The 17,031-nt window shown below is 25.1% G+C and overlaps 1 protein-coding gene across 1 annotated transcript; it reads left to right on the top strand.

Annotated features, from left to right (window-relative positions):
• Positions 1–4,895: 4,895 nt before the first annotated feature.
• LOC136092296 (lysosomal phospholipase A and acyltransferase-like) lies at positions 4,896–16,747 on the top strand. The gene is made up of 6 exons (XM_065820181.1): positions 4,896–5,063; positions 6,268–6,424; positions 10,248–10,468; positions 12,476–12,658; positions 15,883–16,046; positions 16,137–16,747. The coding sequence occupies exons 1-6, from the start codon at positions 4,979–4,981 to the stop codon at positions 16,539–16,541; spliced, it is 1,215 nt and encodes a 404-aa protein (XP_065676253.1). The 5' UTR covers positions 4,896–4,978; the 3' UTR covers positions 16,542–16,747.
• Positions 16,748–17,031: the final 284 nt, after the last annotated feature.

Consider the following 17,031-nt stretch of genomic DNA (forward strand, 5'->3'; position numbering starts at 1 on the left):
ATCCTTCCCCCACACCAAAAAGTTCTGGATCCACCACTGCGTGGTGCAGGTTATATTTACATTATAATATTTTATGCTAATGCGTATTAACTATTATTGTTGTTTAATAATTCTTATATGCATTTTTATTTCATAATTACATAATAACTAACTGCTTTTTCATAGATGATATATCGGCTATATTATTGACTCATAAAACGTATACGTATACGTTAATTGAATAAACATTAAATCAATTTATAAAAAGTCATTTCCAATAAAAATTAAATTAATTCCAATTTATGTTAAATTAGAATAGCCGCAGTATAGTGTTTTTTTAATCAATAAAAAAAAGACTTTATAAATGTTGTTGGTAATCCCTCCCTTCCCCCCCCCCCCGCCCCTATCGCGTGACGTAATTTGTGGTCGATCCCTTAGGTAAATTGGGAAATATTGGGGGATAGACACAGTGGAGTGTACATACATTGATTGACTTAAATAATGATAGGTGCACTGCGTGTACATACATCAACTGAGAGGGAAAAAATTAAAGGATTTTTTTTCATGTTTGCGGACCTGAAAGACACCATTGGAACCAACATTTTTTTATCACGCGAGCATACGTAACCCATACTACGCAAGCTTATTTGATTATTTTTCCTATCTCGTTGAAAACGGATGGTCGGAAACTGGCCTTTAGACAGGAGAGTCTACCGAAATAATAAAACAAACATTAAATATCAATTACAACGTTATTTGATCCGTTTTTTTACACATTAGTTTTTATACATCAGTAGCAGACATTGATGTAACTCTTTACTTTACTTTAAGGCATAAAATCAATTTTCCACCTATATTCTTCGTATATTTGGCTTATGTAAATCAATGAAAAAAACAATGCAAATCTATACCTTACATAGAGGCAATTCAACAAATAAAATGAGGGAGGGTGAATGCTTAAAAAAGCCGATGGTTCCTTATAAAAAAAAAAAAGTCCTCAAAACTAAAAATCACCCGAATGAATAGTGTCAAATATCCGACTAGCCGACTAAATTCGTCAAAAAACCGACTATAACTTGAAAATCACCTTCTTAGGGGGTGGGCTGGTACTCCACCCTACCCCACCCCCCTAAAATTGCCTCTGATCCTACATATAACAATATAAAATCATCAATTCTTTTTTACTACCCTTGCTTGGCAGGCAAAAGAAGTCACAAAGAAAGTCTTGTTAATCAACAAAAATTAAATATACAAAACTTGAATATTAAAAAGAATAAGGTGGTACCTATATAATGTAAAGTCAAATTTTTTTTAAAAAAGGAATTTTTTGCAAAAGAGATATTTTTATCTAAAATGGACTAAATCTAATTTTTTTATAACCTCAATTTTTTTATAACCTCAATTTCTTTATAACCTCAATTTTTATAACCTCAGTTAATTTTTTTGACGTATCCAGTCGGCAGGGTGTTGGTAGAAAAATACTTCAACCTCCCGTACTTCCCAGGGCAATGATTGCATAATTTATGTAATTGTGTATAAATGAATAATAGAGTTGAGTTAAGTTTTTTTTATTTAGATTATTTCAGACTTTGTATAAAATACCAATATTTTTGAAGACATTGGTGCTTACATGATCAATATGTTTTCTCCAAGTAGCATCAACTTTTCATCAAAAATATGAAGACACAATATAACCTTAACTAATAACAAAATTTACAAGCTTATAACAAAAGTTTCGTTATTGCTGGTGTAATAAAATGCAGAAGACAAATTTCTCCAAATATAAAATTACAATACATAGAATCCCGTTTACTCGGACTCCGAATTAAGCGAAGCTCTTATTATGACGGGCTTTTAAAAAATGTCCGACTTAATGAGATTTCGAGATTGATTGACGCAAAATCACACAGAAATATTTTGATGTTGGGTGTTTAAAAAGTCACATATAACATGCTTTATCCAAATCACAATATATAGTTAAAAAAATTTTTTTTAACTATAAATTGTGTTTTGACCATACAGAAATGTTTGTTTTGGAATGCCATATTACTTAGATATAGATACAGACGATTCTCTTTTGTCGAGTTCTTTTAGTATTATATACTTTTCTGTTATAGTTCTACTTGTTGGCTTTCTTTTAGCAGCCTTCGACATTTTTAATAAATAAAAATTAATCGAAGTGTAACCGAATCGAAGATATCAGTAAAAATGTTTAACTTGTTTAATTATATTTGACGCAATAGTACTTAATTTTCTAAAATTCTAACTTTTGAATTTTAACTGATGTTTTTGAATTTTTGAACGAGTTAGCGAATGGTCCAACTTAACCAGGATACGACTTAAGCGTATAGTTTTACTACTATAATACACGTGGGTAACGTGTATTAGATTAAGTTTACCCGTCACACGTTGACTATTTTTTTAATTATTTTAAAAGATGCTTAAGATGTTGAATGAAAAAATATAACTATTTTTTCCGCATAATAGTTAATATAAATAACAACACAATACGGCGGACATAAGTTAAACTAATTTTAAGCTTTTTTGTGGCTGAAAAACCTTAGCTAAAAAATAAGTAAAACTATACTATAATATTATTTTACATGTGATTTATTTGATGTTGTTTCCAAATACTAAGAATTTAAGATTTTTTTGTAGAATTTTTTTTAAACGCATGTTTCATTAGGGCCACAATTCCTATGTCACCCCATGTGTCAAGAATTAGGCGATTTTGGCGGGAAAATTTGCTGTACAAAGCAAACCCAAGTAAGCCTTTTTTTAAAAAAAACGTAGAAATATGTCAAATTTAAACAGACCTAAAATTCAACACTAGCTTAAAGTTAAAATCCACACCTAATAATGTTGCATAATACTTGTAAGAACAAAACATCAGAAAAACATTATTTTTTTAATGTTTTATATAATAACGACTTTATTTTAATTATTTTGTTTTTATACTAAATTTTTTTTACAAGATAAATCAAATTTTGGAAAAGACTTTATAAAAAAATGCTTCAGTGTTATTGCTCCATTTTGAATATATTTAGAATTCCATATTTTTTTTACAGAATCACTAAACTTGTTGTATCAATTTAGTCTTTACTTAGTGCTACGCAAATTTATGCACATTTTTAAGTTGCATAAAAAAGTCTCCAGACCTAATGCATGCTTTTTTCCATTTATTCTTTAACAGTTTACCTTATACCATTAAAGTGGGCATCAAAGTCCTTATCCGTCATAACAACAGACCTTTTTTGTAAATATTAAAACAAAACCAAGTTCAATCTTTGCATCATATAGGTGCACTCTTTTATAGAAATAAAGAAACCCATTCCATTAAAAGCATTATAATTTTTAATAAAATAAAATAAAAAATTTAAACTTTGGTGTTGATACCAGTTAATTTACAACAATTTAAGGTAATGTTTCTTTAAACGGAAAACTTCACAAGTTTTCCGTTTAAATAAACTTTTAAGCTCATTTCAAGTTATTTTGTTTCAAATAATAGTTCACATGTTAACCAATGGTTTGCAGGATCTTGCAAGATGGCCAGTTTTTCTCACAACAAAAACATGTAATTTTTTTAATTATTGTGTTTTTTTCTTTTTCTTTTTTTAACAGTTTCGGGCCTTTTATCCAGCTTTACCACAGATGTAGCAGCTATAATCAATAAGAAATGAAATTGATTTATTATTATTTATAATAGTTTTGCTCAGTGGACCATTAGTGGCGTTTTCATATGTGGTCAGCTGATAATTTTCAAACATGTGATATAGTGGTTAGTTGTCGACCAGCTGCTTTTGCAGGTTGTTACTAATGGTCCATAAGTAATCGATTAGCAAAATTACAGTGGACCGCTCAAAATACCAATTTAGGTCCTCTGAAATTTAGCCATAGAATGTTTGCCGGTTGATACATCCAACAGGTAGAGCCCAAACAGTTTTATTTGAGCTCTTAGATGCTTTAATATTTTACTTGATAATCCAGTTATTATTGCTCGTTGTTGTAAGTTTTCATTTGCAGCTTTAGCTAATTACATTAGTTGGCGCAATCAGGCTTTAACGTTTGAAAATGCAATCAATAGAGTTTTCTCATTATCTACAGCAGATGTTTTTTTTGCAACCGTTGCGTTGCTCTTCAGTCGCAAATGCACTTCTTTTAAGGAATAGTAGCAATTTCATAGACAGGGTACCCATCTTTTGTAGAATTCCAACCAGTTTAAGTCTTTTAAGTCGTGTTAAATCATTGCAAAATTCATTACACTATCTGATTATTTTTGTTAAAGAGCATCATTTTAGCTAAAATCGCTAACATGATGCTCTTTGACAAAAATGATTAAAAAGCAAGAGATAAGTTTTTCTTTTTCATCTTTCAAAATGTATATGTTTTTATTATATCCTAATAACTATGCTATTACAAGAATAAGCCGACGCCTTATTTGAACAAGAGCTATACGCGCTTTGGGATTCAAATTTGCCGAATAATAGCCAAATAACAATTTGCGACTAAACTATAGGCCGGTTTAATAGAAAAAAGCAATTGCGTTAACTCAGCGTTTTTGGATTAATTGTTCAGCTTTAAGTGAATAAAAAGTTTAACGAATTCCCTAAAATCTTTATTCACGTAAAGCTAAACAATTTACTCTAAAAACGCCGAGTAATTCTTTACCTTTACGTAAATAAAAGTTTCATAAAAATTGCTAAAGTTTTTTTTTTCCACGTAAAGCTAACCAATTACTAAGTAAAAGCAATTGGTTTTTTTATTCACCCGGCCTTATTACTAAACAAGTTACGTGTTACAATGTAGTGATATGGTGTGATATATCGTGCGATATGGCGACGACGAGGGCTTTTTGGAAAACAAGACTTTTATTGGATAAATTAAGTCACGTGATAAATACTTTTTTTATTTACATTTCTTGATTAAAAACCGTTAAAGAGTGATGATTGTGAAATACTGCTGCGAACTGTGTGTACTCAGGTAACTAATGTGAACCAAAATGGATATAAAGAGCTTAATTTTCAAAATATTTCATTTATTTGTTTACTTTGGAAATAGTAGCACTTTGACGCCGATAGTTATTGGTATGTATTACGTTAAGAAATTTGATAATAAAAAGATAAATATTTTTTAAGAACAATTTTGTTTATTATTCGGCTTAGTACCAAAAAGATCTTTAAATAAATTATTTATTTAAAAAAAAAATTATTTTTGCTAAATAATTTTAATCGATTAATCGGCTTATAAGTTTTTATTTTAGAATTTTTTATTTTAGAAGTTTGACATAGTTTTATAAATCTTGTAAAAAGTTTCATCATAAATATCATTATTGAAATAATTGTTTGTTGAATTTAATATTTAGTCAAAAATTTATAACAATTGTAATTAAATACTTAATTCAACAAGTAATTAATTCAATAAAAATATTTTTATTTAATATTTAAACCCATAAACTAAAAGTTTATTTTGCAAAATATTCAGATCTAATCATTGTAAATAGAGTTAGCTTTTTGCCATTAATCAAGTAGTAAAAGAAGACTTAAAGGGTTAAAATATTCAAATTTAAGTTTGATAAATGACAGCTACATGTAGCACAAAAGTTATTGACATCGGGTGGAATACTTAGAAAACTTTATCATGCATAAATTTTACATTAAATTGATTGAGTCTTAAATGCACACAAATGTATTATAAAGCTAAAAAATACAACATGCACACAAATGTATTATAAAGCTAAAAAATATTTTATAAAACCTTAAAAAAAAACAACACTTTCACAAGTCTATTTTTAACTGCTACTTTTAAATGTTGTGCATTATCCATTGTAATCTGTTGGTCTTTGAAATACAAAATTATATATTTCTTTTACAAATGTTATTATGATTATATAAAAATTTAAATAACAGTTATATATAAATTTAAATAACGATAAGTTTGATATTATCAAATCAAATGCTAATATATAAATACTAGCTACTTTTTTATAAAAAATATGCTTACATCTGAATATATTTGTGCAACTATAGTATGTAGTTGTCAGTTTTTTTAGCTTAATAAGCTTTAAGCTTATTATACTGTTTGAAATTTGTACATTTTTTAATTAAGCATATTAAGCATAAACAAGTATATTTAAAACTACATTTTTTGTAAACTAGTTATAGCTTAAACTCAGTTATTTCTAACTTTGAAGTAATTTTTGTAACTTATGTGAGGTTAACAACCATAAGTTCAAAGCTTAAATGCATTAAGATAAGAAAACCATTTTATATTTGCTGATTTTAAATTTAGTCCCTGGAATTGGTGGAAGTCAAATAGAAGCAAAATTGGATAGAAATGAAAGCTTACATAATTGGTGTTATAAGAAATATCCTGATTGGTTCACAATATGGCTAAGTGTTGAAGAACTAATTCCCTTAGTTGAGCCTTGTTGGGCTGATAATATAAAGTTAGTGTTACTTTAAATTTTATTTAAAATAATTTAAATTTTAAAATCTGTTTTATAGGTTTAAAATTGGTTGATATAAATACACACACGCGCACATAGGCACACACAATATATATATATATATATATATATATATATATATATATATATATATATATATATATATATATATATATATATATATATATATATATATCTGTGTGTGTGTGTGTGTGTGTGAGTGACTGTTTTATAGGTTTAATAATTGATTGAATATTTAAAGCTAAGCCTGTGCTTTATATAGTTAGCTTATTTAGTACAAAATAAAATCTAGAAATTAAATAATTTCTTTTATTTCTTAAGAATATATATATATATATATATATATATATATATATATATATATATATATATATATATATATTATATTATATATATATATATATATACATATATATATATATATATATATATATATACATATATATATATATATATATATATATATATATATATATATATATATATATATATATATATACATATATATATATATATATATATATACATATATATATATATATATATATATATATATATATATATATATATATATATATATATATATATATATTCTTAAGAAATAAAAGAAATTATTTAGTTTCTTAGTTTCTAGATTTTATTTTGTATTAAATAAGCTAACTATATAACTATATATATATTATATATATATATATATATATATATATATATATATATATATATATATATATATATATATATATATATTATATATATATATATATATATATATATATATATATATATATATATATATATATATATATATATATATATATATATATATATATATATATATGATATGACCAGTTGGATAAAAATGATTTTACGCTAAAAATAATTTTTTGAAACCCATTTTTAAGGTTTTAACATTTTAAACCGCCACTTTTTTTAACCAAAAAGCAGGGACTTTGAAAGGAATAATTTTTTTTCCTATGAACTCTAAAAGGCCTAAATATTTATTTAGAATTGGTTGGAAAGTTAAAGTGCGTTGTTTTGACCCTGGAAAAATGGGCAAAACGTTCTAGTTTTAGGTAGTTTTATGGATATATTGACCAATTTTTTATCTCTCAAACTTTCCGTGTCAAATTCTTTCTTTTTATCAAATTCTTGTTTACAGAGATTTATTTAAGGTAAAATTCAATTTTAAAAATAATTTCTCATATTGGGACCCCCTAAAGTAAGGCTACAATTGGTCTGTGGAGGGTTCCTTATTTCCCCTTCCCTTCTCTTCCACCCCTCCATCCATTTTATTTATTTATTTTTACAGAATATACCATCTGCCTTGAAATTTTATTTTTATATAAAATATGATTAGATTTTCATATAGGCACTGCAAAGTATGTGTTTTAATGAAGCAATTTTATATTTCTCAACCTCATGTAGCTTGGATAGTAAGGTAAAAAAATTAATTTTCTGCTAAGAAAAATATATAACAAATTTGTTAAGGTCAACAATGATAAATTAGTAAATAATCGAGACAAATTTTTTTTCAAAAACAGTTTGTAAAACTATAACTCAATAAACCTTTCTTTGTGGTTTTGGTGAAAAATCGAATAAATATTCTCCAAATTATGCTTTGTAAGTGCCATTTTTTTTGCCACTTTCCATTGTATATCCTTTTTTAAACTCCCTGAATTGATCCCTACTTTGCTGAATGGACAATATTATATCTTGCCTTTCCTCCTCATTGTAAACAGAATTAACAAACTCTGACACAAGTTAATTGGCCCTTCAGAGCAGTCATTGACTGCATATATTTGGCACAAAAAAAATTCAATGAAAGTTTTAAATTGGTTGAAAAGCCCCAACAAGATGAAGGAAAGTTCAGCCAAGGTTTATCATTGTCTATACTCAAATTTAACAGACTGAAAATAACTTTTGCAACTTTTTTTCTCATCATCTTCGAGTTCTTTATCTGCAAGATATAATGGAAACAAGGTTTGATCTTCTATAGCTTGTTTAGATAAAATTAGTTTTTTTATTCACCCAATCTTATTACTAAACAATAAATATTAAGAAAAAGAAGAAAAAAATAAAGCGTTTTTTTCTTCTTTTTCTCTTGAAAATGACATTTTAAAAATAAAATTAATCATTTTTACAAAAAAGTTTTATTATAATTTTTTTTTCTTAATGTTTATTATAGAATAATGATTATTTTTAAAATTTTCATATAATTTTGCTTTTTTTGAAACCCAACATGATATACTTTTAAAGAAATATTTTTTGATAATTATAGGGAGCCGTCTGATATTTAAGGGTCTTGGGCTACCCCTGAAAATATAAGAAAAATATAAATATAAAAAATAAGTCTCGGCGGGAAGAAATAAGTGCGAGAACTGTGAAAAGCTCTCCTAAAGCGAACATTAAGAGCTATGTGAGCTGCTACTCTAAAGAGCTTCTTATGAGTGCTTTTGATAATTTCAAGATCTATCTGTTTATTTATTAAAAAAGTTACTAATTAATTTTATACTTGTTGTAAGTTTTGGTTTTATACTTGTTGTAAGTCCAGGGCGCAGCAAATTTTTTTTTTTTTTTGATGAATGTTGACATTTGTATCTTTATTTAATGACAAACGTCTAATTTAAGAGATATAATTCTTATAAGAAAGTTTTGTTTTCAAATAATTTTTATTCTAGTTAATAAGTTATTAGATATATCGATGATGCTTATTGAATTTAATCAATTTTTATTTCTTCAAAACAATTTTTACGCATTTTGCATAGTGCACGCAAATTAGTGATAGTCAATATGCATTGACCTAACAATGGTAAATTGTCATCCATTGATACTAAATAATGAATTTTTTTCAATTTCGTTCGCTAAATTTATTTACAAATACAAAAAAAACATACAAACTTAAATGAAAAAAAAACATACAAACTTAAATAAATAAAAAAATATACAAACTTGAAAAAATAAGAATGAAATAAAAGGAGCTAAAAATGAAATAAAAGTTGTTTTGACATTTCTTTTTTATAACTTTTAAAAATAATATCAAGTATTTAATAAGTTAATAAAAATATCATGTTATTGGGGTTGTTAAACGCACAATAAAAAATAAAAACTATAAAAAACATTAATTCTATATATTCTATAAGATTGTATACATTTCAGCAAAACTTAAAACTTCTTTTCAAACATTTTTAAAATGTTTTTAATATTCAAATAAACATTACTTCACTTTAAGAAAAATAAGAAAATTAAAAAAAAGCATGCTATAGAAAAAACCAATCGTTATGGTTAAGCATGGTTTCTTTTTCAAGTAATTGCAAATGCATTCATTATAACTGAAATTTTGCATGCTTTTGTTAACGCATGCAAAAATCATGCTAAAACATATTTACTATCTTAACATTACCGATTCTTTTATCTTTTTTAAAACATTTGTTACATTTTTTAATTGCATTTTTATTGTATTTTTTATTATAAGGTCTCCATTAGTTCAACTTAATTTTACTAATTTAATTTAAGCATTTTCATATATTTTAACTGATGATGGCTATGATATAGTCTAAACATGTATTTTATAAAATAAATGATTTTAACAAAAGTTAAAAAAATTGTCTTATGAATATATATATAATTATATATATAGATAGGTCATACATACATGCATAAATACATACATACATACATACATACATACATACATACATACATACATACATACATACATACATACATACATACATACATACATACATACATACATACATATAGCTAGATCTTTATAGATGATAAAATAATGTATTATTTATAGGCTAAATTACAATGATGATTCAAAAAGGATGGAAAATTCAAAAGGTGTATATACCAGAGTACCTGACTTTGGCAATACATCAGCTATTGAGTGGTTGGATCCTAGTTTTCATATACCAGGAATGTATTTTTACCCATTTGTTGACAATCTTGCTCGGTTAGCTGGCTATGAAAGAGGGAAAACATTGCGAGCTGCACCATATGACTTTCGCTATGATCCAAGTGTGTTTTTTTTTTTTTTTTTGAGTTAATAATTATTATTTACGTGTTCACTTTTCCATGCTCCCCATCATTTAGGTATTACAAAAAGTAAATAGACTTAAGAACTTTTTTTTTTTGCAAACCATTCAACATGCTGACTTAATTTTTTAATGAGGAAAAATATAGTTTTTTAACAAAAAAAAGTAAACACCCAAACCACAGTATCCTTATTATAAAATCAAAGGAAAGTTATTATTATTTTATTATTTTATTTTATTATACTATTTTATTATATTATTTTATTATTATCATATTATAAAATCAAAAAAAAAAAAAAAATGATAGCTGTGTTTTGGCTAAAGTCTTTTTTACTTATGCCTTCCTGTGCTTCTAAAAATTCCTGTGCTTCTAAAAATTGGTTGTAACAAAATAAAAATAAAAGCAATATTATATGTTATTTATTATATTTTAGATTTGTTTTCATTTCTATTCAATATAATGTTTTTATTTATTAGTAGATAATGGAACATAAAAAATACATCATTTCTCATCTAATTTTTAAAGTAATTTTTGTTCTTGACATTAAACTAAATTTGTTTCTGCTTATAATATTTAATGTACAATAAATCTAAATATAAAAATATGCAGTTATAACAAACATATAGTTAAACTAATGTAAAAAAAATTTTAATATGCATAATCAAATTTCTTTTGGCTTCTTATTTTAGCTATAAGGATATTTATTGTTACACTAATAATTAAAAGAAATTAATTTTTGGGACATTTCATATATTTTTGAGTAATTTAAAATGTATATTAATTATGGAATGCCTCTAATCTAATAAAATCTAAACCATAAACATTGCTATTTTATCTACATCATTACCAAGTTTTATTTAAATGAAAAAAGTTATCAGTTTTTCAACATTTATTATAGAAAATTAAAAGCAGAAATAATATTAGATATAGGCTTAGTAGATTTTTTATATGAATTAACAAATGTTTTTTGAATAAATTTATTTTACATTTTATATGTAGAGTTCCGCACAGTTAATAAAATTTATTTAATATTTTTTTAACTTAAAAGTATAGCTTAAAGTAAAAGTGACTCAAGTTTGAAATCTTATTTCAGTTATTTATATTAAATTTTTCAAATAAAAAGTTTAACAGAAAAATAAGATAATGACTATTGAAGAACATTGTTGTGATAACAAAAAGAATTCCAAAAAATACTTTATGAAAGTTTTACAAAATCTGATGCTTGCTTAAGAGAAATTTCGATCAAGTCATTCAGTTAAAAAAACTTATTCACAAAAGATTTTATACACTGAGGCTAACTTACTTGTTATTAATATATATTTGTCTAAGTAAATCCATTAAAACAATATTACTTTTTTAAGAGTTCAACTGCTTTTTATTTTGTTAAAGAAAATTAAATATAAATCTAAACTTGCAAATTGTCTCTTAAGTGTTAAATTTTTTATATTTAAAGAAATGAATTTTTCAAAATATTTTTTGAAAATGTTTTTTTCATATTTAGAAAATTTTTTTCTCTGAAGTGACCAAAAAGATCAACTTCAGAAAAAGCATAATTTTTCAATTAAAAAATATTGTTTGAAAAGTTTTAATTTAGAATTTGAAGAATTATGTTTTTAAAAACGTTATAATATAAAATTATGTTCTTAAAAGTCATGTCATTAAGTTTAGTGCATTGACCATAATGATTTCAAATATAATTTTTTCAAATTTTGTGATTTTTTTTTTAGTTTTTGACAAAGCAAGACTGAAGTTTTCAAAAATAATTTCAAAAGATGAATAGCTGACTTGTGGAACTTTACATATATAAATACCATTGTGATAATAAACATATGTTCATGATTGTTTAATTTTTTCCCTTCATATTTCTGGGACCCCTATTTTTAGTGAAATGTTGACATAGGTCTGTGGATCTAGAGGTAAATTTAAATTGTATACGTTAGATGGAATCACTTTGAAGTATTTTTAGTTTTCCATATTTTTATATATTAGATTCTGCTGGTGATTATTTTGAAAACTTGCGTTTATTAATTGAAAAAACATATTTTGAAAATGGTAATAATGCAGTAATGTTAATATCACACAGCATGGGTGCTCCATACTCCCTCCACTTTCTGCAAAAGCAAACACAATCGTGGAAAGATAAGTTTATAATGGCATGGACTACAATTTCAGGTTTTTCTTTATTTTTTCAAGAAAAGATTTATATATTTTTTGATCTGGCTGTTAGTGTACCATAATAGCAGGACTTAAAATAGTACAAAAAAGCAAGTATACCAAAAAGTGTTTGCTCTTTCTTTGCTATATTTGCTGCTACCCCTCCTTGCACTTTAACTGCAAGTAAAGGGAGATATCGAGAGACATTTAAAATTGTTTTAAACTAAGTCAATATTGAGTTTAAAATTAAAACTTTAAAATGATAATTTATAAGTAAAAAAAATAGCTTTTATTTATTTAACAGAATTATATTAAAACTTATTTCATTATGTTTTTCCCATATTTGCCACTTATCATAAATTTGATTCTTTCATGAAATCTCTTTTTTTTATTTTTTTTTATTTGATTTATTGTTAATTGTTTTTATGCACTTGTGTAAATAATACTGAAACTGCTATCCCTTTTTGCTACTTTTAAAGTGTGTCATTAGTGAATGTTTTTAACTAAAATACAATATAAAAAATTTATTTAAGTTTTCATTTCTATGTTGAATCTATTTTTCTGAATTTTTACTTTACATTTCCTTACAAAAATTTTACAAAATATGATAACAACCATAACACCATTACAAATAAAGAAATAAAAATGGAAAATGTGTTATTATGATTTTTTAGCCCAAAATTGAGCTTTGCACTTTTGATATGATTAGGTCTATTTAATGTTAACACAAATTACTTTTGTAATTTATTCACAATTCATGTCAAAGAAAACATTCAGAATATTTTCAAAAAATGTCACTTGTTACAATAACAATATTATTTTTAGCATTTTACATTGAACCCCCTGCTATTATTGACCCTTATTACCTAATAATAAAGAATTAATAACTAATTAAAACAGTTATAAAAATAAATCAACTTAAATGATTGCAAATCATGTTTATTAAAATTCTTTTAAAATTACAAAACTTTCTGATAAAAAAAAAAAAAATTATTAGGAAATCTTAATTGCTGTTTTTGTACCTATATTTTTTTTTTTTTTTTTAACTTCAAGAAAAGGTCAAAAGAAAATATTAGTTTACATTTAATAATTCAATAATTCAAATTATAATAATAAATTGTTAAATAAAGAATTTTAATTTAATAATTTGAACTGTTAATTTTAGTTTATTGACCAAAACTACTTGATTTTTTTAATTCTGCCAAGTTGTAAAGTCAGATTTTAAGATTTTTCTTAAAAAGTAAATGCTATGAAAATTATAATGTCTTATAACAAACTTTACTTCTTGTAAATTTATATCGATAGCAAAATCATGTATTACATTGCCATAGCCCTAATATTAGTAAAAATATTCAAAAATTGCTCCCGTTGGTGGATTGGAAGGTTTTGAAGTTTATCATACATTTCTAATGGAACAAGTGTCACTTTTAACTCAAAAGTCTCATGATATTTGGATGGTAAACAACAAAATTAAAAAAATGATTTTTTTATTTAAAAATGATTTACGTAGTGTAACAACAATATACTATACTAAAAAATTTTAATTGCACTGGACAGCAGTTACTTTTAGTTTGTTTGGTGATGTAGCGTTGTTTTAAACTTACCAATAATTTCATTTTAAGAAGTTTATTCTATTGGCTGGTTTAGTGCTAAATCATCCAAATGTTTCGTGGTGAAAATTTTTAGTATAGTACGCTAATTTTTCACAGTTTACAAATATTAAATTTAGGTGCAAAAGAGTTAATTTGTTTTTAATTTCATGTATACTATTTTTATATCTGTATGGTAATGTTAAAGTTTCTTTTAATTTTACTAAATGTGAAAAAATAATTTTAATATGCATAAATAGCCCTCAGATTAAGGGTTAGTGTTCAACAATGCCAACCTAACTGCCTACCTAAAACTGTCTCGGGTCTGCAATTCTTTGCCAACCTTGTTTTTAAAAATTTTGTAGTAACCTAATGCTGACCAAAAATAGTTTTAAAAAAGTTGGCAAACTAATTGCTGACTTTTTTTATTTTTTTTTTCTTATTCCTGCATAAGGAATAAGGAAAATAAGATCAGTAAATAGGCCGCATAAATTTCCTAATTTAAAATTTATGTATTTGATGTTTATTATTAAATAATTTTTTTTTAACTTGTTAAATGATATTTACTTTATAACTAAAATTTTGTTATTTCTGTTTTTTTTGTAAGTAATATTCTTCATGATCAATAGAGAAAAGTTAATACTAAACAATAGTAACACGCCATCAATAATTTAGAAACAGAATGTTGTCTAAGTGAAGATAAGTAGTTAACTAAATTTCGATTTCAGTTTCTCATTATTTACTTTATTCCAAGAAAAATATTCAAATGTGATAGAAAATGTTTGTTAGTTCTATAATTTTTTCATGATTTATTTTTTTGGTTATCAAGTAAAAGTCGTTTTAAGCAAGTCAAATATCTAATATAATGTCTTTGAAGCATCATAATTTCTAAGTAGTTTAATTTAAAAAAGCGTTTTAACTATGTTTTTTAATTTTGTTCTTTATAGACTATTTCATTTATGTTTATATATATATATATATATATATATATATATATATATATATATATATATATATATATATATATATATATATATATACATACACGCACACATACATATACATACATACGTATGTATGTACACATCAAAAAATTAGTTACTACCTAATCCAATCAAAGAATTTTTTTCCAGACTATCAACGCCCCCCTCCCTCCTTCTCCCTTTATATATAAAACTTTGTATAAATGACTGATTTTTTGTGCAATTGCCTTCTAAAAATTTTTAATTGTTCCTCCATTTTTATAAGTGCAGCAACTTCTTGTATGTTGCTGCACTTGTAAAAAGTTGTTGCAACAATTTAAGGTCATTTATTATAAGAAAGAGTTTTTTATTAAGTTTTAAATCAGACGAGTATTAGTAAACAAAATACAAAAATAAAACATGCGCTTATAAATAATGAGTAAAACAGTTTTTTTTATTCAAAAGTTTAAAAAGAAAAATTACAACCTCTTTCCTCCATATCCATTGGTCCCCCTTCTTCTCTAATCAACTCAAATTTGAAATAATCTCCACCAACCCCATCAATTGCGACAATCCAATCTATGAATTTTTGCTGTTGTATCTACTCCTAATAGCTATTCGAACCCCTTTCCCTATCGATAGGTAGGGGAGAGTCCATACATATAAATATATATTTATATTCTGTTTTTAGGTGTTTTCGGAGGATCAGTTAAAGCTGTACTTGCTTATATTAATGGAGATGGTTTTGGAGTTCCTCATATTCTTGATAATCCAACAACATTTAGAGCTTTTCAACGTACATTTCCTAGTCTTGCTTACATACTACCAGATTCTAGATTTTGGCATGATCAAGAGGTAAATATGTTTTATGCTAAACAAATGTTTAATGCTATACATTTTAAGGATCTTATAAATTGTACATATCTTGCTTTTAAATTATTTTAGGCTATTGTGAAGACAAATAATCAAAGCTATTCTGTTAATGACTATGATGAATTGTTTCAAGATATAAACTTTCCATTAGCGCGTACAATAAAGAAACTTGTCCCTTTAGCATGGAGTGCTGAACCTCCTGGAGTGAAAATGTTCTGTTTTTATGGGAATTTAGTTGAAACACCAGAAATGCTCTATTACAAAACAGGTTTTTTTCCAGATAATCTTCCTTTGATACATTTTGGTGACGGTGACGGAACTGTAAACTTAAGAAGCCTGGAAGGTTGTAAAATGTGGAAAGGTAAACAAAACCAACAAATTATACACAGAATGTTTTCAACAGCAGAGCATAACCGCATATTAGGTGATTCGCGTTTGATTCATTCAGTCATAGATGCACTAGAAGAAAAGTTGTAAATACGCTTCAAAGTTTTTTTTATCATAGAATATATTGTAAATTATTAGAGTTATAGAATTTTTGCAGTTCAATGTAACATGTTTTTTTTTAGATATCGTAATAGTTTAATATTTAATTTCAGAAATCATCATGTTTTAAATTATTTTAGTTAATAATTGTAACGTTATATCGGAAATATCAATACCAAATACATATATTTATATATAATTATTGAACATATATATTTATTTAAACTGCTAATATTTGCTTCTTAAAAAAAAAGATTTTAAGGTTTGCTTTATTTTTATTGTTTAGGTTTTTTTAAATAAAATTTTATTTAAGATAGGTTTTTTATTAAATTTCAAATGTCATATGTAAGTTTTTTTTTTTTAGTTGTATTGCTTTGGGATCGCCCGTAAATTATGCAACGCAAAATGTATTTTAAAAATAGAAGTTGGAAATATTAGGTTCTTTTACGCGGCGATTTTGATTAAACTTAATGGGCTATTT

This window comes from Hydra vulgaris, chromosome 15 (assembly GCF_038396675.1).
Source record: "Hydra vulgaris chromosome 15, alternate assembly HydraT2T_AEP".
In the NCBI taxonomy this organism is placed as follows: Eukaryota; Metazoa; Cnidaria; class Hydrozoa; order Anthoathecata; family Hydridae; genus Hydra; species Hydra vulgaris.

What these genes read in the sequence shown, in the direction of transcription:
- LOC136092296 (XM_065820181.1), top strand. Translation starts at nt 4,979, where the DNA reads ATGGATATAAAGAGCTTAATTTTCAAAATATTTCATTTATTTGTTTAC. An exon ending in TGACTTTCGCTATGATCCAA is followed by an intron (nt 10,469 to 12,475) that starts GTGTGTTTTTTT and finishes TTTATATATTAG; the next exon opens with ATTCTGCTGGTGATTATTTT. An exon ending in GGCATGGACTACAATTTCAG is followed by an intron (nt 12,659 to 15,882) that starts GTTTTTCTTTAT and finishes TTCTGTTTTTAG; the next exon opens with GTGTTTTCGGAGGATCAGTT.